Here is a 25,298-nt window from a genome sequence, read left to right as displayed (position 1 = left end):
TATTGTGAGCTTGTCGATCTGCTATTTCATGCGAAAGCCTTCCCCCACAATTAAGGATGCTGGGTTTAAGTGGTTAGGTAGTTAAATTATGATATTATTACTGCACACGCATGCATTGCACGCACACACATACAGATGTAGAAATGTGTGTACAATGACAATATACTGACTGTAATACTTGACTGTATCATCCTCTTTCCACAGAAATATACATTTGTAGCTCTAATGACGGACATCTTGTACATCGAGGTAAAGGACAAGTTTGCCAAAAGTCGACCGATCATCAAACGCTTCCTGGGTCAGCTAACCATCCCTGTGCAGAGGCTTATAGAAAAGATACCTGGGTAGGTAATGCTGTGTGTGCAGACAAGCACACATGCACATGAACACCCACAACCACATGCATGCACGCACGCACATACGCATGCACGCACGCACATACACACGCACGCATGCATGCATGCACGCACCCACACACACACGCACGCACACCATTATGTTTTTGGGCCTGTCATTTTTGGTCGGTCCATCCGTCTGTGGTTTTGTCTGTTAATAACTCATCTCGGACACCGCTTGACCGAGTGGAACCTTAGATTGTACAGTAAAAAATCCTCTGGATTCCTTGGATCGTGACTTAACTCACTCATTAATCACCCCCCACAGCCCAAATGGAATGATATATGTTTTATGTTATGCAATCAGACTGATCAAACTGATTCGACTAACAATCTCTCAGTCGAACCATTATTATTATTATTTGCATGATTCGACTACTAGTCGACTGTAGGCAACAATTGGCCAATCGGATTCGATTCTATAAATTGTTAGTCGGGGACAGGCCTAGTTGAAAGTTAATTGGTTGATGATATTTTGTTTTCTGCAGCATTCAACCAGTGAGCTTCTCGTTGTGCCGCCGCCTGCCCACGGAGCATGTGAGTGGTCAGATGACATTCAAGGTGGAGCTTACCTCAACGGGGCCAGATGGTGAGAGTTCTCTACATGAATAATAATGTCTCTATATTGCAATGTACCGGTACATACTCTTTTTATTCTCTTCGTACTTCTGCTGCTATTCTTTATTTAGGGACATCCACAATCATATTATACAACCATTTTTCAAATAGCATTTCTTTGTCCACAAAAAAGAATAATAATAAAATAAAGCTTATGGGAGAGATGGATGATGTGTACAGAAATGTTAAAGTATATAATACTCATAGGAAGACATAAGAGAGTATTTGAGCAGCAGGCACGTAGCGTAGCAGGCACGTAGCGTGGATCAAATGATTGACTGGGCAAATCGAAGTTAGACTGGGCCAGATCTAAACTGACTGGGCCACGGCCCACGTGGCCCAGTGGACAGTACGCCGGTGGTGAGCAGTAATTAAAATAAAAACAACAAAACCAAAAGAGAGAGACATTATGTAAGACAGAATCATCCAATCCTTGCCGCTACAAGATCTGGTCGCAAAGGTATAATATATTCCACCCAGTTAGACCAAAGCTTTATAAACCTTCTGCAGTCTGAGAGAGAAAGTGATCTGTTCCATATTATAAATATCATACTATTATCTATCCATTCATTCATGGTGGGGGCCTCAGGAAGCAACCAGTGCCATGTAAATACTTTTCTACATGCACATATCAGAATACCGAATAGGTATTCATCAGATCTTCCAGTCTGAAAATGTGTCCCAAAAATAATGTAGTAAACTCTAAGGGCAGATTTGCACCAAATATTGTATTTATTGATCTCTGAAATTCTGTCCAGAGGTTCTAATCACTGGGAACCCCCAGAAAATGCACACTGTCTCCAGCATGTTGCCTCCCCATTCGAGAAATGTGCCTTCTGTTTCGGCGTAATGAAGAAACGGACAAGACATTTCCACCCAAATTCCCTCCATACATACATTTCCATTGGAATTGACATATCTCAGACCACTCATCGTTTGATATAATGTTACCTTCTGTTTGATAACAATCTTTAACCGTGAATGTTCTTTCCAGGTGCTTCTCCCGAGTCCATCATCGGCCTCTCGTCGCTGAACGGAGCTCCGGGGACTCCCTCTGACGACGAGGACCTTCCTCACCCCCTGCCCGGGGTGGTGATCCACTCCCCCACCGGCTCCCACTGTTCCCGCCTCCCCTGGGCAGGCGGGGCCATGGGCCATTCCTACCCGGAGAAGGATCCGTGCGGGGCCGAGGGCGGAATCCTGGGGTACGAAGCGTCGTCGTCGTGCCCCGAATCGCTCCAGAGGTCGCTCAGCGAAGGCCTCGACGCCATCGAGGCCCCCAAGGGCCCCGGGGACCGGCCGTTTGGCGCCGCCACCCCCAAGTTACACTCCAGCTTCCCGACGCACACGCGGCTCAGCGCCATGCTCCACATCGACTCCGACGAGGACGAGGAGCGCTCGGTGATCCTGGACCTGCCGCCGATGCCGGGGTCACCGCTGCTGCTGCTCAACGGGAACCCACCGGACATCCTGGAAGAAGAAGACCCTTTCCCTGACCTCCAGCGGGAGCTGGACTCCTCTATGGAGGAGGTGGAGGAGCCGGGCGGAGGGGGAAGAGCGGCTGGGGACCACCCTGAAACACGGGTACTTATCAAGCCTGCAACCAGTACTGGATAGGGCTGAGTATCACAATGCTATTGGTCATAATTAGAGCCCAACTAAAGTCTTAGACCACAAATTACTGATGTTTTTACCGATATTTTGTCAAAGCAAGGGTTCATGTCTCAGGGCAAGGGTTCCCAAACCTTTTTGGGAAAAATAGTAATTTGAACTGGGGACCCCCCTCACCCTGACAAGCACTTGTAGGAGTTGAGGTGTTAAATTTAGTTTGACCTGGTTCCACAGATAAATATTGTGAATAGACGATCTACAAACTCACAAGATAGTAGATCAACTTTGTTCCACAATCTTTGCCTATTTCCTAGGTAATATTTGACAATGTTTGGGCAATGTTTGACCATTTCTTATTGTATACTGTAGTTTGTTGGTTACTTTTGGTTACTTTTGGTCTTATAGCAGAAATTAGTTAAAGCCCACTCGACAAAAAAAAAAAATCCTTTTTCACTTTCTTCTTCTGTAACTGACATTCTAGGTTGCTCCTAACGTTGCGGTGGCGCCGGACTTGGAGGAGGTCTCAGAAGAGCCAGACGTGTTCTCTGAAGTGGAAGAAGCGCCGTTCACAGAGGCCGTCTCCCACGCCGCTCCGCCCGAGGGAGAGGAGGTGCGCGAGGAGGGGCGGGGCCAGGCCGAAGACGCCTCGTCAGAGATGGACACCACCTGCTCCATGGCGACGGCCCCCCAGACGGCGTTCTCCTCGGCGGAGAGCTGTCCAATCACCATGACGACCGCCGTGGTGAGACGATGAGGTCACATGATGGCCTCGTGTGTATTCGTATCTTCAAACGTGTACATTTCTTTGATCAAGTGTGTTACATTTCAAAATGCGAAAAGAACATTTAGCTTTAGTCATACAATGCACAAGAAAATATGTAAATATATTGTGAGCTTACAGATCTGCGATTAACCAATATGTCCATATTTACTCATGTATAGATGTGCAGTTGTCCAGAACCGCCGATCCAACTGATATGTGCATGCCAATATATGGGCATATACTGACGAGTGACGACACATCAGGGATCTCCTCCATATGGGCATGAACAAAGCCCCAGAAACTATGACTCAGATATGGTCGTAACGGCAGTGATGTAGGTGTGAGGGTCACACAGCGTCCCGAACCTCTAGTACTGTAAATATGCCTATAAAGCAGTGATGCTTTAGACACATCGGCTGCATAATTGTAGATACCAAAGGAACAATAAGGTCAAGATCAAATAATAACTTGCATATCTGCATGCTTGACTCATATGGATGACGTTGTTATTGGCAGTGAGTGGCGGGAGTATGGCTTCTTTGTAGACTAGCGGTCATGCATAATCAATATTGTTACACAAACTATCAGTTCCTTTTCAAACTCAAATTTAAGCTTGAAGTGGGCTTTTAACGAGAGAGGGAATTACAGCTGACATTGACAAAGATGTTCCATTTATTGAATATGGACAAAACATAAACACAATATCTCAAACATTATTTAAAAGGTGAAGGTTTATGTAAACTACTGTATGACTACTGTATTACAGAGGAAAATTATATGCGTTAACACTGGTATGGTACAAATATTATCTTCCTGTGTCACTTGTGATTTGGGTCTTTTATTTGTTTCACAGGAAGGAGAGGAGGGGGCGGAGACTGTGATCGACCCAGGAGGAAAGGCCATCACTGACACCCCACCGACCAATCAGGATGTAGCCGATGAAGGGGGCGGGCAAGCCACGACTAACGGAAACGAACGAGAGGCTCTGCCGTCCAATGGGCAGGAGCCAGGGGAGGCGCTAGCTGAGAGGAGGCACAGTTTGCAAGCAGCGGGAGGCGTGGCTGAGGACCAGGAAGGGGAGGAGACAAAGCGACTGGAGGCAGCGGGGTCAGGGGATTCAGAGGCCGGTGCTACCACGGAGACAGATGGAGAAGAAGGTATGTAACGTGAAGAAGACTTGAGTGTTACTAGCCCAATGGCCGCCAGGATCTATGAATATATTTATCGCGCATTGCCATGGTTTTCCCCTTGCAAACCTTATTTTGAAGAGCCAAATATCCGTAACGTGTTACGATGACATAATGCTGTGTGTGGTGTCTTGACCGGTTGTTGTTCTCTCACTCGGTGCAGAAAAAACCCGACCTCGAGTATCACAGCGCCTGCTGTCGGCCGTTGAAAAACCATGTTTTCACCAGAAACGACATTCATTGCGACGATTTGGAGATACAGGCCTTTGAAAGCGGCACATAGAGTGCAAGTGGATGCGCGCGCATCTTCAAAATGGCCGCGGCCACTGTCCCACTTACACTGTCCCACTTACACTGTTATGCTAACGAGTGGCAGCTAACGATTCGATCCGATCAAAACATGGATTAAGGAATATAAATCCTATAAAACGTATAGGCTACGGTTCTGGCGGGCTGCCAGACAAAAGTAGTTCTACGCTTACTACGGTTCTGGCAGGCTCCGTGCCAGTACTGTCCTATCTACACAAATCTTCAACTTCTTTTTCAGGAAAAATCTGCTAAATTAGCATGTGCTTAAATTCACATTTAGAATTTTTTTCAGATGTCAAAAATGTCTGAGATGATAGAATGATGATGGTCATGGAAAGGGAACCTTCTGAAAGCTTCATGGGCAAAGATAATCAACTTCAAAATAATTTAGAAAAACGGTAAAAATGACCTCTCAGACATGCTAGTGTTACAGGTGTTTCATTTTTGTGTATTTTGCAATTGAAAACTCAATCCAAAGGGCATCAAAGAGCATCGAAAACATGAATTCAGGGAAAGACTTGAATTAATTTGATTCCCAGACTTTTCCATTCCAAGGACCCCCAAATAGCCATAGCCTCTGGCTTCAGACTCCCTATTAATTTTTTTATAACTTTGTATTTATTTATTCATTAAAATGTCCTCTTGGCCTGTGTAATCTGTGTTAATAGACAAGCCATGTGCTCTTATGTACACGCAGGGTCCCAGGTCAACGGCCACACTGTGCGCTCGCTGCCCTCGGTGCGTCATGACATCCACAGATACCAGCGGGTCGATGAGCCACTTCCTCCCAGTGAGTGTGTTGTGTGTCTGCATGATCTGCACCGTTTGTAATCCCTCCATTGGGTCAATCTGCATGATCTGTATACCGTTTGGATGCATCCGTGGTGTTTAACCCTCTAGCACCCAGAGTTGCTTTTTAGCAACAATTTTAATTTAATTAATTTTCTGTTCTTTTTTCACCTAAACGTCATCAGTGATGTTCATTGCAATGCCATTTCAATGCAATTGGTCATGATATTTGCATATAAACACCCCCCACAGAGGCTGAAATTCACACAAATAAAAAATGTCTGGACTCTGTGCGATTTTGAACATTTTTTAACCTAAGACTTTTGACCTTTACCCTAATAAAAGTAGGTAAAATAATTGTAATATATGTTTTTTTGTGATCATTAGAATGTCTAGAACATGTTTTATTCATTATTGTGAAAGATATCCCCCAAATGTAAATTATTAATTTATTATATAATTATTATACATTTTTCATCAAACTTTATTTTTTTATTTTTTTTAACATATTTTTTAGTGTCAGTCCTAGTAGTGCAAAGTAGTAGTAAGGTTGAAATCTATTTTTTGCAAGTAGAAATTAATGCGTATCAGTCATATAGAGCCAGACTGATGCCACATTCCTGGGTCCGATGCCATTCCCGATTATGGAGAATGCAGCACTGTCTGGGTGGGGTGCACACAAAAGTATGACTAGACGTTAAATTGAACCCCAAGGTGTTTTCAAGTGAAATACCCCTTTAAGCCCTATTCAGAAATAGAAGATTTACAAGCTCACAACACTTTTGAAAATATTCCCAAAATAGGACACATCGGCTGTGTGCATAATAATTGCACATACTGATGTTGTCAAAATGATGACAGATATTTTGGCCAGAGTGATATAAATCTGCGGGGCTCCAAACAGTTGCCTACTGTGCCTATAGCTCTTAGCATATTAATCAAACTGAAACGTTCTGTCCGTCCGCTGTGCCCACAGACTGGGAGGCTCGTATCGACAGCCATGGGCGGATCTTCTTCGTGGACCATGTGAACAGAACCACCACCTGGCAGCGTCCCACTGGGCCCCCGGCCCCCCAGGGCCTCACTCGCTCCAGCTCCATTCAGCAGATGGAGCAGCTGAACCGCAGGTGTGTGTCCCCTGGTGGCAGAGGTCTCACAGGTCGGACAGGTTCCCTGCATGGAATTTGGGACCAGTGTTGGTTTGAATCCCCTGGATCAGCAGGGAATGTCAGGATAGAACAGAAGTGATAATAATACACGCTATTTGTAGAGTGTCTTTTCATAGCCTAAGGATGCTTAAGAGAGTAATTCTTTTTTAAATCATTTGGAAGACGACTACTCAAGTGCAAATAATACTCCAGTAATTGTTTTTACATTTCTATACTTAGACACCTCTATACAACTTAAAAAAGGTATAAAAGTGAAGGAGAATTGCTCTCCCCTCCCTTAACTCTTAGAAAGCCCGAGACGGAGGTCTCAGCCTTATTAATGAATTAATTACGTCGGATGCCCTGGACGGAGATTAATCAAAAGACGGAACATTAATCATTCCATAACCGAGCGTACCGCTCTACAGGCTGGGAGCGCGTCTATTGGGCAACATTCAATGGCCCATCGCGGTCCGCCCGCTAGTCGCGTTAGAAGTAATCATACCTACGTTGGTTGCCGAGCCTCAAAATGGTCTTTTGGCTACATCTAGCTACATCTAGCACCTTCCAAGATGGCTCCGTGCCATCTTGAAATGGAACTCTGAAGCTGCAAATCGCTGGGCGCGCTGATTTACTGGTTCCAACTACATCAGGGCATTCAACCCTTGAGCAAAGCACATTTGTACACTTTCATAACTTACATTAAAACCGAGGGATTTGCTGTGCAGCTCCATGTAGATGTCTCAGATGTAACTGTGCTTCTCTTTCCAGGTACCAGAGTATCAGGAGAACCATAACTAACACTGAACGCCCAGAGGAGACACCTCCTCCCGTTGACATCCCCGACCCAGATGGTGACCTGCTGCCCCACGCCATCCCTGGTCAGATATTTGTCTCATTTTGTGCAATAATGTCAAAATAGGAGTGTTTTCTTCAAAAGAGTCTAGAGGCCGACCCATATATCGGTCTATAATATCGACCATTATTGGAAGTTTTGGTTACATTGCTATGTGCAATTATGCAGCCAATGTGTCCTGTCATCGCTATCTTTTTGACATGTCGGTATAGTAGATGAACAAGCTTAAATTACACACAAAGCGTACCATAGTGAGCTTGTAGATCAGCTATCTTTGAAAAGGTTTGAATAGGCTTTAAGTGCTTGAATATAATCAAATTCAATGTTATAGTTTTTACACCGAGCTTGGCAAATAAAAGCTGTCAATAAACAGACACTTGAGCTAGTCGTCACCTTTCTCCCTATTGGAATTCCAATGGTAAATGGCTGTGATAAAGGGCCACTTCACCCCTTTTGCAACCAGAGCTTATTTTAATGATATTTAGGACACAAGGGGGTTGTACATTATGTGTGTAATATGATTTTTTTTAAATATATATATTTTAGTCACGGCATGTTCATGACCAAAAACCTGTCATGGTAAATTTGGTTTCACTTTCTTCCTGGACTACAAAGTCACACCTCCATGCAGCCTCCCCCCTCTACAAGGAGGGGAAGTGCACTAAAGCATTATGGGCATTGTAGGAATTCAGCAATCCAGTCAAACCCAAGTCAAACTCACATACCTTTTCTTGCCATAGTGTGCACATTTCAAATTGTGCTACAGTTATCTACTACAAATACTATATTAACATTGAGTGACTGCAGTTTCTTCCAGCGGTGAAATGTCCCTTCAAGTGTTCAGATGGGTGGGCCGCATGCATTTTCAGAGCATGTTAATTAATGATCATTAAATTGTGTTCCATCTTGGATCAGGGGAACCAACTACCGGTATATTAATGTTATAATATTATCAATAAAATCCTGTCAATGATCTGGGGTTAGGGTTTGCATCATCATGGCCTATACCAGTGGACCCCACTGTGTTACACATCATCCTTCCAGGAAAATGTAAAAACATAAGCTTGTATTATTAGTAGTACGTTTGTTTGGCGTTTCATAGATGAGGCAGCGTATTTTGTTAAATACTCGGTACAGATAAAATGAGATAAGATCAGATAGAACTTTATTGATCACTGAGGGGAAATTCAGTACTGTGTTGTAACCTGTGTGTGTGTGTGTGTGTGTGTGCGCGTGCGTGTGTGTGTGTGTGTGTGTGTGTGTGTGTGTGTGTGTGTGTGTGTGTGTGTGTGTGTGTGTGCGGGTGCTTGTGCGTGTGTTGCAGAGTTCCGCAGAGAGTCGCGTCTCACATCTCGCACACGTCTCTCCGTGCTGCTTCAGTCACCCAGCGCCAAGTTCCTGTGCAGCCCAGATTTCTTCACAGTGCTGCATTCTAACCCTGTGAGTTTCACCCCCGGAAATTGGAAAGAACGGGAAGGTATAGGCATCGGGGTAGGACGTAAACGTCCTGCAGCCCACCGCTGTGGACTGGGGTTTGAATCCTCTATTGTGCCGGAGACTCCCAAAGACACAATTGGTCGTGTTTGCGGGTAGGATGGCAGGCGGGAAGGTTGATGACTTTTGCTGCACTATCGATTCCTACCAGTTAGTCAGGAATCAGGATGCCTGTTCAGTGTTCAGCAGGGAGCTGAACGGTGATGAATAGCATGTTCCCCTGCACTGTCAGGTGAAAATAAGCTGCTGGTGACATCATGCGTATCAGAGGAGACCGTAGGAGTCAGCAATGACAGGGACTATGAAGGGGAATTGGCATAATAATGACTCACTTGGAAGGCAAGAGAAACAACAACATAGAGTCAACAACACTATGTAGTGACTTAAAGGAACCTCCTCAACAGTTTTTTTAACATATCTCCATGTCTTTATAGGAAGGAATAATCCATGGTATTACGTCCATCAATGCTTTCTGTATCGATAAAACAGGAAATCCAAGACACCACCATGGTATAGCGATAGTGCAGACTGTAGAACATCTACAGTCATTCTCCCCTCTGCCAGTATAGGGCATGGGATAACACATTATTTTAACCAATCTGTGATGATGGTAGAACCCCTGTTTAGATGTTTATTACATAGAAATTAAGCTAGTCTCAAACCTGGCCACTTCAATTGGGCTGTACATGCTTGTGTTCTCCATGCCAGCTGTGGAAACAAGACAGCAATTCAAGGTGTGAGAGGTCAGTTCCATGCACCATCATACCAGATAGGCTACTACGTCTCAAACGTAATTTAGTTTATGCAGTAACCTCACTCATATAGGCTAATTATATGACATTAGCAGGAGTCACATGAATCTCATACATTTTGCTTACATGTAGACAGTCCCAATCTGAGAACCCATTCGCTTAAAAAAAAGTGCGGGGGACATTCTCCCTCTTTGTTTTTGCCACTGAGGGCACCACGTCCTTTTTTGTGTAGAAACAGGAACTCGTTTTGGCTCCGCCCGTTTCCACTTCCACTTCCTCCCGGGTGCTTCTGTTTATTCCTACTAATACAACTTTTTTTTAGGGCAGTGGTGCTGACAGATTCTGCTGTCAGCAGAATCTGTCTTGAGAGATTAAGAGATTCCTAATAATGACAACATTATGGAACGCTGAAGTGGACAATTACAGTATACTGTTGACTCTCAGGATTAGATGTACTACTAACCCCAGCCTCCTCATATTTAGTTTGTTGTTTTTCACCATTTGTGCGCAACCTAACACACACACAAACACACACACGCACATAATAACTGCATATATGATGATTTTGGGTGTGCCAGTACAGTACAGTGACAGTGCAGTATGGTACAGTAGAGGGACCCCCACACGGTAACTCTGTCATTTCTTTCTCACTTCAAATGGGTAATTTTAGTATTACAATAATCTCGCTGTGAGTGTGAAGCACATTTCCAATAAAAGCACAATAATAGTTTTAAAAATATATATTAATAATTCACAATTTTGTTACAATAAGCTACAATACAATACAATAATTGTATTATTGTAACAATACAATAATACTACGTATATCTTCATAGTTTTAAACGCAAATCAAACGCAAACAAGGGCTCATCCGTCGCCCGTCACTTTCCGATGACCGTGTCCTTTTGCCCCGCCCCCCTTACAGAGTGCCTACCGCATGTTTACGAGCAACACCTGCCTGAAGCACATGATCAGCAAGGTGCGTCGCGACACCCATCACTTTGAACGCTACCAGCACAACCGAGACCTGGTCACCTTTCTCAACCTGTTCTCCAACAAGCAGCTGGAGCTACCCCGGGGCTGGGAGATGAAACACGACCACACTGGGAAGGTAGGGTTGCTTGCGTGTGTGTGTGTGTGTGTGTGTGTGTGTGTGTGTGTGTGTGTGTGTGTGTGTTGAACTCATGGAGTTTATTTTTATTTTTTTCTCTCTCGCATTCCTAAGCCAGTAATTTGATGACCGGTAGAGTAGGAGAGTTGTATGAGAGTTGGTTTACTTTCTCTTTACTTTCGCTTTGTCTCTGGTATAGGATACTCAAAGAGCCTTAAAGACAAAGGCCCTCATTTATCAATGAAACGTACAAGCCATCTTATATTTGAGCCCAGGAATGAGCTTATGCAAGTGGGATTTATCAAGAAATCGTATACAGCCAATCCTACCGTACATTTGGTCTCACCTTTATGAATCTCACGGCTGAAACCGACCGTCATTTAAATAACCCACATTCTCGAAACGGCCCGTACGTATAGAGAGCCAATAAGAAAGCGTTTCCCCCTCACCCTAGGTCTGATCCAGATCTGCAATATCTGCAAAATCTTATCTGAATGACTGTTAAAGCACTTGTTTAAATGAGTGAATGATTAAGCACCTAACTTATAACATTGCATATAGGGCGGCTGTTAGATTGTTTCCATATCTCTTGATTTTAATTGCTTGTCATTTTCACTTGGAAATAAAATAGAAGTGCATGTCCATGCATGCCTTTAGAAAATGTTATATTGTCACAGGGTATATTTATTAGTGTGTTAGATATACATTTTGGATGCCTGTCAAATTGGCATGGCAATGCTTCTCCGCATGACTACGATGAAACAAACGGGTGTATTTTTTAAGTAAAGCCATTATATATCTATTAATTTAGCGGTCGCCTGCCCGCTGTCTATTTCGCTCGGTCGCTGTCTTTCAGAATACTTCCTTAGCATAGAGCAAGACAGCTGCTCGCTTTATGCGCCTACTCACGACGCACGAACAGACTCACAGAACCTAGCGCCGCGCAGCCCTGTCCTCCAACCTCAATCTGCCCCGCATTACACACGCCAAACATTCTAACATTCATCTTAATTAAATTAATTTGCATCAAAAACAACTAATCTCCCCGCATATCACGTGTCACCAGTGTCACCACTGTGTCACATAATAATTTGCTGTTCATATATTCAGAACGGGTAAGGATTAGTTATTACAACTAGCCCTTACCCGTTGTGAGATATTTCGCCGGAGAGACGGATGAGGAGCAGAAATGAAGCGCCAGCATATAGATCCATTCATCACCACGGAGAGTGCCCTGGATTAGGAGATACGAGTCATTCTTTCCGCCGCGCTAACATGTGAGTCAACGGCAAGCTAATAATTGCCCAGAGCGTTAGCATACGGCAAGCGAAAAGCGAACGGACAAAAATAAAATAGGAAAAAATTCTGAATATTCTTATCTCGCCCCGTATCTTTGAGGGTGCGCTATGACGTCCACAGACGTCCAAGGCAACTCTCGGTTCGAATCCTTATGACGGCCTGAGGCGTCGTATGTAAAAATTGTGTTAAGATCCACTGAATATGACAGCTAACACATAATTATATAGCGACCTCAGTCTGTCAATCATCATAGATCACAATAGATCAACAAATAAAAGGAAGTATACAGTACACCATATTGACACCATAGTAGACTGTTTTGTTGTCCAATATACAGTACATCTCAGAATTCATACATACATTGGGTTTATGTATGCCCAATGAAGAGCCCAAGTATTGACATTGGCGTCGTAGCGCACTATTATCTCACACCGGGGCTCCACCGGGCGTGTCAGCTTCACGTCTCCGTTACCGTCAGGGAATGTTCCCTTTTTAATCAAGGGTGGCTCCACTGCCCGCGTTGCGTTGCGTGACTGCATTAAAATTCCCCCGGTTCGTTTTTTTTACGCACCGCGCCCGGTGGAGCCCCGGTGTTAGTCTATGCCAGATGTTTTTCATACCGTTCTGAAAGAATCCAGTGGCTTCCTGATACTATGCTCCACAGCCTTTTTTTGTGGATCACAACTGTCGCTCCACCACCTTCATCGACCCCCGCCTACCCCTCCAGAGTTCACGCTCCACTGGCCTCCTGGCTCACCGCCAACACCTCAGCCGCCAACGTAGCCACAGCGCCGGGGAGGTGAGAGAGACACACACACACACACAGGGCCTTTCTCGGCCCCACCTCTCTCCCTGTGTTTTAGGATCCAAGATGGCCGCAGCACCTGGAGGGGGTGGGGCAGAGGTGAGCGGGCGGGGTCGACATATGCCCTAAGTGGGCTGCATTCAAGGCACTTGCCTTGTGTCTGTCACCTGACTTGTGTCTGAACACAGCTTTGATGGATGTGTTCTGCCCCCCTCCCCCCCATCAAACAAAATGTTTGGTCAAACCATATGGGGTTCCATTGGAAATGCATTGGAGTGGCCATTAAACACAGACACAAGACAAACACAAGACAGGTGTCTTGAATTTGTGAACGCAGCCCAGTAAGGCGGCCATCTTGGATCCTAAAACACAGGGAGAGAGGTGGGGCCGAGAAAGGCCCTTATTCTACAAATGCCTTCTAAATCAGTTTTCAAACTTTTTCGTGTCAAGGACCCGCAAATCGACGGGATATGGGGATATGGCCGCAGACCCCCCCCTCGATTGATGAGGGTCTGCGGCCATATCCCGGGCCCCCCATCTGAAAATGTTTTGCACCAGGGACCCCCAGAAGAGAAGACTTCAAAATGTTCTAAATCCTAAGAGTTTTCTGAAAGATGTATGATCCTATACACTGTGAATATCTAAAATGACACAGATGCTTTCTGTGTTCAGTTAATGAAGATAAGCTGTTCCTATAGTTTAAGTGGTTAACCTTCAGAGAATTGGTGTCACAACAACCAGGATTCCACCTGACCATTAGGCCCCGCCTTGTTGCAGGTGGTTGATGACTCACGGACGAATACCCCTCCCGTGCCCCGCCCCTCCAGCACGTTTAGCGGATCCAGTCGGAACCAGTACCAGGACCTGGTACCTGTGGGTGAGTGACAGGGCTTTCACTTCTAGTCATTTGTCCACTAGTTGTTTAACTACCTATTATGTGTTTTTGGAAAAAAAAAATATATATACAAAATAAATATAAACAAGGCTTTACAAAAAACGGAAACTTTACTGTGTGTGTACAAAACTAACTTAACTAACAAAAATCACGCACGCACACGCACGCGCGCACACACACACACACACACACACACACACACACACACACACACACACACACACACACACACACACACACACACACACACACACACACACACACACACACACACACACACACACACACACACACACACACACACACACACACACACACACACACACACACACACACACACACACACGCACACACACACACACACAGAGAGGCTTCCACGCGTTGATTTGTCTTATTTTCCGTGTCTTCTCCAGCCTATAATGACAAGATAGTGGCGTTTCTACGACAACCCAACATCATTGACCTCCTACAGGAGAAACAGCCTGAGCTCAGCAGGAACCACGCCCTGAAGTACGTGTCTGTCTGTCTGTCTGTCTGTCTGTCTGTCTGTCTGTCTGTCTGTCTGTCTGTCTGTCTGTCTGTCTGTCTGTCTGTCTGTCTGTCTGTCTGTCTGTCTGTCTCTGACTGTGTGTCTGTCTGTCTGTCTGTCTGTCTGTCTCTGACTGTGTGTCCGCCCGTCCCTCTCTCCTCTCTCTATCCTTGTACTCTATTGTCAGCTGTATTCCCATCACCATCAGTCATCTTAAACACACAGTTAACCTTTCATCCTAATGGATCTCCTCAGATAACCCCTGACTCTGTGTGTGTGTGTGTGTGTGTGTGTGTGTGTGTGTGTGTGTGTGTGTGTGTGTGTGTGTGTGTGTGTGTGTGTGTGTGTGTGTGTGTGTGTGTGTGCGTGCGCACGTATTTCAGGGAGAAAGTACAGTTTATTCGCAGTGAGGGTGTCTCTGGACTGGCTCGTCTCTCCAGTGATGCTGATTTGGTCATGCTACTCAGGTGTGTGCATGCATGCGTGTGCATCCATGAACATTCTCACATGGAAATGTCTCAGGTGTTCATGTGTGCTTGTTTTTTCCACAGCTTGTTTGAGGAAGAAGTGATGTCATTTGTGCCTCCTCATGCCTTACTCCATCCAGGATACGCGCTCTCTTCTCCTCAGAGCTCACCTGGTGAGTGTCTGTCTGTCTGTCTGTCTGTCTGTCTGTCTGTCTGTCTGTCTGTCTGTCTGTCTGTCTGTCTGTCTGTCTGTCTGTCTGTCTGTCTGTCTGTCTGTCTGTCTGTGTGTGTCTGTGTCTGTGTCTATCTATCTATCCCGCTCCCTCCATCTCTCTCTTTCTGTCTGTCCATGTCTCATGCAGGACAACAGAGGGCTAATGCTCGGGCTCCAGCTCCATATAAACGTGATTTTGAGGCCAAACTGAGGAACTTCTACAGAAAGCTGGAGACCAAGGGATATGGCCAGGGACCAGGGAAAGTAAAGTATGTTGCTGTTTACAGTATGATATTCTGAGCTTAATTTCTGGTTATATAAATCATGCGTGTATAATTGACATCTGGGAGACATAGATGTAAAAACCCCTGACTCACCATCGCAGAGACGCAGGTGTTATTCATGGCTCTATTTTATTTGCTAATTAACTGCTCTGCACTCAACCTCAAGCTCCTGCCACCCATAAACACACACTACTCCAATGAGACACATAGAGACGCACGCTATGCTAATGTCAGGGGGACAGTAAAAAAACTAAAGGCACTAGGTCTGGCTTTCCCTGTGAATTATGAGGGCAATGGCAAGAGAGCGGTGGATTAAACCGTATGCTGCATCTATTGCATCAAGAGTGTGTTACGTCAATGGAAGTATTTCAAACATTGTGTGTGTGTGTGTGTGTGTGTGTGTGTGTGTGTGTGTGTGTGTGTGTGTGTGTGTGTGTGTGTGTGTGTGTGTGTGTGTGTGTGTGTGTGTGTGTGTGTGTGTGTGTGTGTGTGTGTGTGTGTGTGTGTGTGTGTGTGTGTGTGTGTGTGTGTGTGTGTGCGTGCGTGCCTCTCTCTTTCAGACTGATCATCCGTAGAGATCACCTGTTGGAAGATGCATTTAATCAGATCATGTGTTACTCGCGTAAAGATCTGCAACGCAGCAAACTGTACGTCAGCTTCGTAGGAGAAGAGGGGTGAGGAACAACTTTTATATCTGTTACAACTCATGTATTGCTATTCATTTAAACAAAGATCACTACTTTGTAATGCAATGCAGGAAACACTGTTCTTGAAGCAATGTGTATGTACTGTACTGTAATATACAATATGTATTAGGGATGCACCGATATGGAAATTCTTGGCCGATAGCGATGTTAAAATAACAATTTAGCCGATAGTCGATGCTAATACCGATATATGTTTATTTCGTTTTTATTGTTTTTATTTCCCCCTTCCCTTTTGTGCCAGAGAAACAAATACATATTCAATACAAGAAATAAATGTTCAGAATCTACAGCTTGGTAGACTACAGATAACCAACATACCAATATAGAATCTACTGCTTGGTAGACTACAGATAACCAACATACCAACATAGAATCTACTGCTTGGTAGACTACAGATAACCAACACACCAACATAGAATCTACAGCTTGGTAGACTACAGATAACCAACATAACAACATAGAATCTACTGCTTGGTAGACTACAGATAACCAACACACCAACATAGAATCTACAGCTTGGTAGACTACAGATAACCAACACACCAACATAGCCAATGCCAAATGTATGCTTATCAACAACAGATAAACATCGGCTACTGCCATCGGTTAATGGCAGTTTTATTTGCTGATACCGATATTGACTGATAACAGCAATATTGGCCGATACCGATTATGTGGCCGATACAGCGGTGCATCACTAGCACTTTTCAAGCAATGCATTGATATATATATATAATTATATACAGTGTATACAGAAGAATACTTTGAGTATTTTACTTATTTTACTGAGTATATACTTTATCCACCAATGACTGTATATGTATTGTGTATGTAATGTTTTAGGTTGGACTACAGTGGTCCGTCCAGAGAGTTCTTCTTCCTGGTGTCCAGAGAACTGTTCAATCCATACTACGGCCTGTTTGAATACTCAGCCAATGACACCTACACTGTCCAGATCAGCCCCATGTCTGCCTTTGTGGACAACCACCATGAATGGTGAGACTTGAGTCTGTCTGTCTACCACATACTGTAGTTGCATACACACGGTACGTGTGTATGCAACTATGCATCCATAACCACAGTTCTATTTCCTCCTAAATAATTATATTGGGTGCGTGCGTGCGTGCGGTGCATGCATGCATGCATGCATGTACATGCGCCCGCAGTACATACTGTTCTGTGGGTGATGTTATGAGGTTATCTCCTGAACATCCCTTCTGTTCAACTCTGATGTGTCTGTTCGGTGCCGTACCCAAAATAGAAGTGCTATTTGGAGGAGATGGAATGTGAAAATTTGGCTCAGCAAATCAACTGGCTCATCAGTCAATTTGGCCTCAATGGATCTGACACTGATGTATGGATGTATCATGGATGGATGGATGGATGGATGACATTAAAATAGATGAACGAATATACAGTACTCTACAGTAGTAAAGATTTATGCGCAATGAATAGAGGCCGGGTTAACCCTGATTGGCTGTAAATGCTGGAGAGTTGGTTAAGAGGCCAAGAGATTTGTTAACAAAACACTCTCTTTCTGTCTCTTTCTCTCTCTCCAACACTAGAAATTATTAAAAAAAAGAGGCTAATAATTCCACGTGGTCTGGTGACTCTGGTGTTCTTTCGTGTCTCTTAGGTTCCGTTTCAGTGGCCGTATCCTGGGATTGGCTCTCATCCATCAATACCTGTTGGACGCTTTCTTCACTCGGCCGTTCTACAAAGGTCTTCTTCGCATGTGAGTCACCTAAGCTTGCCCTCTCTCTCCCTCCCTGTATGGTGTTCTGAAACACCTTGCTGAGAGGACAAGGTCCTCTCAGCCAGCAGCTGGCAGGGTTTACTGTCAGCGGGGGCAACTCTTAAATTAATTACTTTGTTCAGGCAACCTAACATCCTCCTAAATGTCTGAATGCACCAGTAATTTAGAACGTTTAGGGCACGGTTTGTTAAGAGACGGGGTGTTAGAATGTGCCTGTGACTATACGGCAGACTTTAATTTGTGATTACGGTAGATTACACTTTATTGTCCCAGTGTGAGACTTATTTTTCAACACAGAAACACAGGGCAATACACACAGTAGCACAGAGATAACGGCAATACGCACAGTAGCACAGAGGTAAAGGCAATACACACAGTCAAATATGAATAAATACATCCAGGATACAGCCGTCCACTCCACATCATGTCAAAGTGATGATTGATGATTGATGTCAGCCAAGCCTGTCTGTCTGTCTGTCTGTCTGTCTGTCTGTCTGTCTGTCTGTCTGTCTGTCTGTCTGTCTGTCTGTCTGTCTGTCTGTCTGTCTGTCTGTCTGTCTGTCTGTGTGTGTGTGTGCCGCTAATCTTGGACACTGCTGGACCAACTGGCATCAGACTTTGCATGCACACTCCCAGTAGGCCAAGGAAGACACTCCGCCCTAGATTTTTCAAATTGCCTTCATAGTGGTGTTATACCAGGCCACTTCATGTTTTGGCCTATAACTCTCGAACTGCATAAAAACAAAATGTACCACAGTCCTTTCTGCCTAACTAGATTTTTCGCCATTTTTTTATAATTTTTGTATAATGTTTTAATATTATTAATATTGAATTATTATTGATAGGATAGCACCAACCTGACAAACACACAACGACACTTCAAATGACCTGCCTGTGACCTTTGCCCCCCTGTGTAGCTCATGTGACCTGAGTGACCTGGAGTTCCTGGACGAGGAGTTCCATCAGAGCCTCCAGTGGATGAAGGACAACGACATCGAAGACATGCTGGACCTGACCTTCACTGTTAACGAGGAGGTGTTTGGACAGGTGTGTTTGTGTGCCCAGGAGTTCAGTTTAGGCCATACATGGGCAACTGGCGGCCCGGGGGCCACATGCGGCCCCCACCATCACTTAATGCGGCAGGTTACTATCCGAACATTGATATATTATGAATTACTAGTATTAAAATGTTATTCTCTTTTTTTATGTCCGATGTATTTGTATTTAGTTCAGAAAGTTAACATAACTATAACTGTTAGCTTTCAGGATTCCAATTAAAAAATAGCAAAAAAATATTCAGGATTTCAATTCAAATATAGCAAAAATAGCTGATCTACAAGCCGCGACGCGTTTTGACCTTGTAGATCAGCTATTTTTGCTAGTGCGACACGTTTTGAGCTTGTAGATCAGCTATTTTTGCTACGACAATAATATGCAATGCAAGATTTAGAGGAAAAAAAAGAATAAAAAAGTTAGTTGCGTTTGTTTGCTGATGAATTAGATGTTAAAATTGCACTTTTTACACTATCGGTCTGAACTTCGCAGACTAGGACTCTCCAAAATCTACATCAGACCCAAACAAATGCACACACACACACACACACACACACACACACACGTTGTTGTTGTGAGGTCTTTGAACGTGTGTGGTTGTGCAGATCACAGAGAGAGAGCTGAAGCCGGGTGGGGCAGGTATCGCTGTGGCCGAGAAGAACAAAAAGGAATACATCGAGCGCATGGTGAAGTGGCGGATTGAGAGGGGCGTGGCCCAACAGACGGAGAGCATGGTCAGAGGATTCTACGAGGTACTATACCGCACGGTGTTCAAATTAAAAGATTGTTGTGTTTTATTTTTAATTTTTATGTCAAGCCCCGTTTTCGGGGGGCTCCACAAAGCACAAAAAAGATACAAAGAAAGAAAGAATCGTCAATAACAATGAAGTGAGAGCCACACATCCATCTGTTACACATGTCATCTAAAAGAGTAAATGAATAAAGTAAATAAATGTAAATTATAGAAAATAAGCTATTAAGCTAATAAACAAGAATCAAATATAGCCCATAAAAAAAGGGTAGATTTGAAAACAGGAAATGAGGTAATTGATCTAACTGAAGTAGGTAAATTGTTCCAGTCAGAAGGTGCTTTGAACTTAACTGTTTTGATGCCAGAGGGAGGTATATACTAGGCCTAGGCGGTAGAGGTGGTACTGTAGGTGGTGGCGAGTGACAGCTCAATGTGCAACATGAGCAGAGAAGAAGAGGTCTAGTTGTTGTGCCTGGAAGTGAAAGTACTCAAACCCCCGGCTCTGTTGAGGCTCACAGAGGCCTGCTAGCGATGCGATCATTGTTTTGATTAGCGGGAGCTAGAATTAACTTCTACTGTGGCTGCGAGGGCACTGCTATGAAGTTTCTGTATTCAGTGAAATCACAGTAACAACACACAATATTATGATGACATGCAAGATGAGGTCACATTCACATTTGTGTGCGTGTGTGCGTGTGTGCGTGCGTGTGTTAGGTGGTGGATATGAGGTTGGTGTCTGTGTTTGATGCCAGGGAACTGGAGCTGGTGATCGCTGGGACAGCAGAGATTGACCTGGTAGACTGGAGGAACAACACAGAGTACAGAGGAGGTACAGTATGGACCATTGTCTCTAGTATCTACAGTATATGGACAACAGTATATATACTGTGTGTGTGTGTGTGTGTGTGTGTGTGTGTGTGTGTGTGTGTGTGTGTGTGTGTGTGTGTGTGTGTGTGTGTGTGTGTGTATATATATATATATTAAGAGAGAGAGAGAGAGAGAGGCCTACTGTAGAAGCATACCACACAAGCACAGCAGAGTGGAGTCTGTAGTCTGTTGTGAGGCATCAGGTTAAAAGCCTTTTTAAGGAGCTGATCAATACATCTGAATGGCTGCCAGCTGCAGAAAGACCAGAGAACAGGAATCGACAGTCAGTGATTCACGGTGAAGCCCTTTTAATAGGGGAATTGACTGATTTTGTGCGGACGGGTTTGGATCCTCCATATTAAATGCATTGGGAGACTCTTGGTTTACTTTGATGAATTGAACATGGTGGACCCTCTTGTAAAAAAAAGATTAATGCTTAATTGGGTCGTCCACTCACAGTTAACAGTCTTTGTATTGAGTTTGTGCTTGAAATGTACTGTAATTCTGCAAACTGTTAATAAATATTTCAATCAATCAATCAATATTTATGATCCTAGATGACTATTTCTATGCAGTTGATGTATTACCTTGTGTTGTCCTTGCTTACTGTAAGTCGCTCTGGATTAAGAGTGTCTGCTAAATGCCTAAATTGTAAATTGGAAGGGAATGAGGAGGAAGGGAATGAAGGAAGGAGAGAAAGACAGAGACAAACACAAATGAGAGAGAATGAGAGAGAGAAACAGAGGAAGGAGAAGAAAAGGGGGGAAAGAGCGAGGGAGACACTTTCTCCCGGTCGTTGTTGTTCACTTGACAAATGCACCGTCATCCTTCAGGTTACCATGACAACCACATGGTGATTCGCTGGTTCTGGGCAGCAGTGGAGAGATTCAACAATGAACAGAGGCTGAGGCTACTGCAGGTAAAGCACGTGCACCACCACATGCACACAGTCTGCCACCATGTGGCCGCTGGTGGTACTACGAAACCAACCATCATAATCAGAATGCAACTTTATTGTCCCATCTCAGGTTTACAGGTGTAAAACTGTGGGTGAAATACAGTTTTGTGCAAGCTTTCATTTTTTCATTTTTTGTTATTTACATAAAAAGACAAAGGGGAGAAGAAGAGGGGGGCTGGGTGAGCAAGGGGATATGGGTGAGAGATCAATAAAAAACAACAATGTATTTAACCACATTGGTTCTTGAACATATTCATGTCAAAGATCCCGAATTTAATTGTAGGTCTATTTGGCCATTTGAAAAAAAGTAGGGATACAAAAAGGTTAAGGATAAGATTTGTGTTGTTAAAATGTTTCAAGATTATTAAAAGGATAAAACAATAAAATAAACAGATTGCCGAAGTACAAAATAGGATTAAAGTGGTTGGAATACTCTCAGAGATTTCCCCAGTGAGGGGTGGGAGGGGCTGGGAGCGGGGAGGCGAGAGCTCTGTAATGTATGCAGATTCAAACACAGTTAACACACTGCCTTACATACACTACAGCAAACAACCTTTAGTTGCCTTAGGTTCAATTCATAACTTATATGCTATTGGCTGTTTGTATTATTTTTGGAAAAATATAATAAGATACTCCTATGGAAAGGCTATATTATTTTACTTATATTGATCATTTAGTATTATGCAAGGTTTTGCCCACTAAAATGTTGTCAGATAATCCCCACATAGCCTACAACAACTTCCGTGAAACGACTTCACTGTCTGCTGTCGTGAAAGTAGAGAAATTCAAAGTTTCCACACCAAAGTAGTTGTAGTTGTTGTGAATTAGCAAACTGGACATTTAGATTGAATGTTTCCTTTATCCTGGGAGGAAAAACGGGGTCGCGGAAAAGGGGTGAGTTGTCCTGTTACCAAGTGGTTCAACTGATGTTGATGCTATGTTGTCATTTTGCTGGACCCCACTTTGAGAACTGCTTCGTGGATCTTCTGAGCAGGGGACAATAAACAACAAAAAGACAACCGCAAACTCATAATAAACAGGCAGATTGCTCAGGAGCCATATCCCGTCTATCAAGAAGTAGACATTAGTGCATTACAGGTTCATTATTCATATGTGTCTAGTTCGTCACAGGTAGGCCTACACACAGTATTTATGTCTTGTGTCTAGTTTGTTACAGGGACATCCAGCATTCCCTATGAGGGCTTTGCATCTCTGAGGGGCAGTAACGGACCCCGGAGGTTTTGCGTTGAAAAGTGGGGAAAGATCAGTTCCTTACCCAGGTAGGTACCGGTAGTCACTATCACGGCATGTTGCATTTGGATCTTAACCCATTGACGCCTGGTGCAACGTATACGTTGTTCTACCCTTGATGCCGGCCGTGCTCTCTGTGTCTCTCATCAGCTATTGCTATACATGTAGCAACATAACTATTTAAAAAAAAATCATCCGAATTTTGAAGGTTTTCAGAAACCTTAGGTCAGGCCCTAGAAGGCGTTCCCAGATTCGGCCTCAGGCATCAATGGGTTAAGCATGGACAATTCTTCGCCATTGTATTGACTCTGTTTTTGTTCGTTTGACTATGAAAGCACTAAACAGCTTTTAAACTGTGTGCTACACAATACACATAGTTTATGGTCAATTGTTATTTATATGTTATATCTCTGCTGTCTGGAAGTAAACTATGTCCAAAATATTAACTTATATAGTCAGATATTTGCATGTGTCATTATATTACCATCACTTTACTCAAATCCAGCTCAAGTGGAGTTTTGAATGAGTGAATATGGAGGTAGTTATGTCCATCATTGATTAGAACGATGAAGTCAAATGGAAAAAGAAAACCTGAGTTATTGGATGAAGTTAAAGATAAAGATCTTCCGCTTGGCGGCTGCTCTGTCTGCCACAGAGGAGAGAGGGAGGTTAAAGCCCAAACCACACCAATGGGTCGCCATGCAACCAAACTGTTGCGCGTAGACGCATGTAGTTGCAAGCAGCCATTAAATTGAATCACTTGGGTCGACATGGGCCACCATGCGCCAATGTGCAACAGGAAATATCACACCGCTGGGACAAACGCTAAAACCGTTTTGTTGTGTCTCGACCCATTGGTGTGGTTTGGGCTTTACTAGCCAGAGTGCTTTTTCATGGGATGCAGACGTTTGTCCGACCGACAGGAGTCCGTCGGAGCAAAGGTCCGACGAAACAAAGGTCTGTTGGACCTTTGCCCTGCCGAACTCCTGTCGGTCGGACTTTTGGTATGTCAGACCAAAAGCCTGCACCCTTTTTAATACTTGTAAAACCCACAGAAGGGGGCACTAGAATTGATTTATAAAGAAGGAAAAAAAACGTTGTGCGCCAGACACAGCAACGATATGTCGGTATGTTTGCGTCAATAGTGTTTCTGACCCTCTTTCTCACTCTGTGTGTTTTGGGGGATGTGTGTGTGCAGGGCTCACACATGCTTCAACCGTCTGGATCTGCCCCCTTACCCGTCGTTCTCCATGCTGTATGAGAAACTGGTCACGGCTGTAGAGGAAACAAGCACTTTTGGACTGGAGTGACCCTCAAAATGGCTGACCCATCCAGGTGACTGTGGAAGGACAAGAAAACGGAATTCTACCATTTTGTTGGTCGAGGACTTAAAAAACAACAGACACACACACACACACACACACACACACACACACACACACACACACACACACACACACACAAACATTGTTTTGAAAAAGAAAACAAAAGGCAACTAACTTTGTGGACTATTTTTACCCTGCTGTTTGCGCCTGGCATTCCATCACACAGCAGACAGGCTTCTTCCAAATCCCTGCCCTTCTGTCACACCCCCGAAGAGCCCTGATCAATTCTGTCACATCCCCCCAACGGGACAGGACCTGATCCAAGTGCAGAGGACCTGGAAATGTTTTCCTATGTTACGAAGGACACCCATTTCTCACTACATCGCTATTTATTTGTATAGCCACACGTGTGCTTTATCTCTTGGTTACAGGATTTCCAGCCCTTGTTCCCTCAAAAAGCCCACCCCCACTTACCCCAGGGGGCCCAAGCTGGACCTCGTACCCCGAAGACTAGCTGCCCCGCCCCTACCTGTCCCCTCCCTCCGGACCTCCAAACTGTGGTGTGTATACTCTGGGGTTGCAGTGTTCCGAACATGGACTAATAACTGTCATACACAGAGATGCATACACAAACGCATCCACAACACGTAACACTTGAGCGTGCAGAGTCGCAGACGAGACAGACAGACAGACAGACAGACAGACAGACTTGCTTCTACTAACTGTGAGGTCACAGCAACAAACAATTCCTGAAATGGAACTCAGACCCTTGTACACTACAAAGCTGAATACATACAGTATACCACATCGAACACACACACACACACACACACACACACACACACACACACACACACACACACACACACACAGACAGACAGAAATATAGCCTCTGTTTTCTATAGGCTGCATGAGAGATGATAGCATTCCATATGGTCATATGTACCCTGGATCACTCTGGTATACAAACACCAAAACACATAACAGGGTTTCAATCTTTTTATTCAACTCTCACCATAGCAAGTGGATGGAACTATTTTCACACACAGGAACAATGTGTCACGAGTATCAAACAATGATGTACAGTAATGTGGTGAATGTATC

General features: G+C 44.1%; 1 protein-coding gene across 1 annotated transcript in view; it reads left to right on the top strand.

The window, feature by feature from the left end:
• Positions 1 to 24,909, top strand: part of hecw2a (HECT, C2 and WW domain containing E3 ubiquitin protein ligase 2a) — a gene marked incomplete at its 5' end in the record, with an annotated part of 32,378 nt that extends 7,469 nt beyond the window's left edge. Inside the window, 25 exons of the mRNA XM_080786641.1 lie at positions 205 to 344; positions 884 to 984; positions 2,008 to 2,582; positions 3,106 to 3,366; positions 4,241 to 4,544; positions 5,581 to 5,673; positions 6,649 to 6,799; positions 7,592 to 7,701; positions 9,001 to 9,116; positions 10,848 to 11,033; positions 12,997 to 13,131; positions 13,915 to 14,014; positions 14,446 to 14,542; positions 14,945 to 15,028; positions 15,113 to 15,201; positions 15,391 to 15,511; positions 16,087 to 16,200; positions 17,077 to 17,229; positions 17,870 to 17,968; positions 18,907 to 19,036; positions 19,648 to 19,794; positions 20,508 to 20,622; positions 21,494 to 21,579; positions 22,786 to 22,898; positions 24,068 to 24,909. Coding sequence (XP_080642767.1) covers positions 205 to 344; positions 884 to 984; positions 2,008 to 2,582; positions 3,106 to 3,366; positions 4,241 to 4,544; positions 5,581 to 5,673; positions 6,649 to 6,799; positions 7,592 to 7,701; positions 9,001 to 9,116; positions 10,848 to 11,033; positions 12,997 to 13,131; positions 13,915 to 14,014; positions 14,446 to 14,542; positions 14,945 to 15,028; positions 15,113 to 15,201; positions 15,391 to 15,511; positions 16,087 to 16,200; positions 17,077 to 17,229; positions 17,870 to 17,968; positions 18,907 to 19,036; positions 19,648 to 19,794; positions 20,508 to 20,622; positions 21,494 to 21,579; positions 22,786 to 22,898; positions 24,068 to 24,179 — 3,732 coding nt within the window. The 3' untranslated portion in view covers positions 24,180 to 24,909. The remainder of the gene's footprint in view (positions 1 to 204; positions 345 to 883; positions 985 to 2,007; positions 2,583 to 3,105; positions 3,367 to 4,240; positions 4,545 to 5,580; positions 5,674 to 6,648; positions 6,800 to 7,591; positions 7,702 to 9,000; positions 9,117 to 10,847; positions 11,034 to 12,996; positions 13,132 to 13,914; positions 14,015 to 14,445; positions 14,543 to 14,944; positions 15,029 to 15,112; positions 15,202 to 15,390; positions 15,512 to 16,086; positions 16,201 to 17,076; positions 17,230 to 17,869; positions 17,969 to 18,906; positions 19,037 to 19,647; positions 19,795 to 20,507; positions 20,623 to 21,493; positions 21,580 to 22,785; positions 22,899 to 24,067) is intronic.
• Positions 24,910 to 25,298: the final 389 nt, after the last annotated feature.

Source organism: Protomyctophum bolini (assembly GCF_963924005.1).
Source record: "Protomyctophum bolini genome assembly, chromosome: 16".
Classification (NCBI taxonomy): Eukaryota; Metazoa; Chordata; class Actinopteri; order Myctophiformes; family Myctophidae; genus Protomyctophum; species Protomyctophum bolini.
The sequence above is the reverse complement of the archived record's forward strand: the minus strand, read 5'-3'. Positions and strand labels throughout refer to the sequence as shown.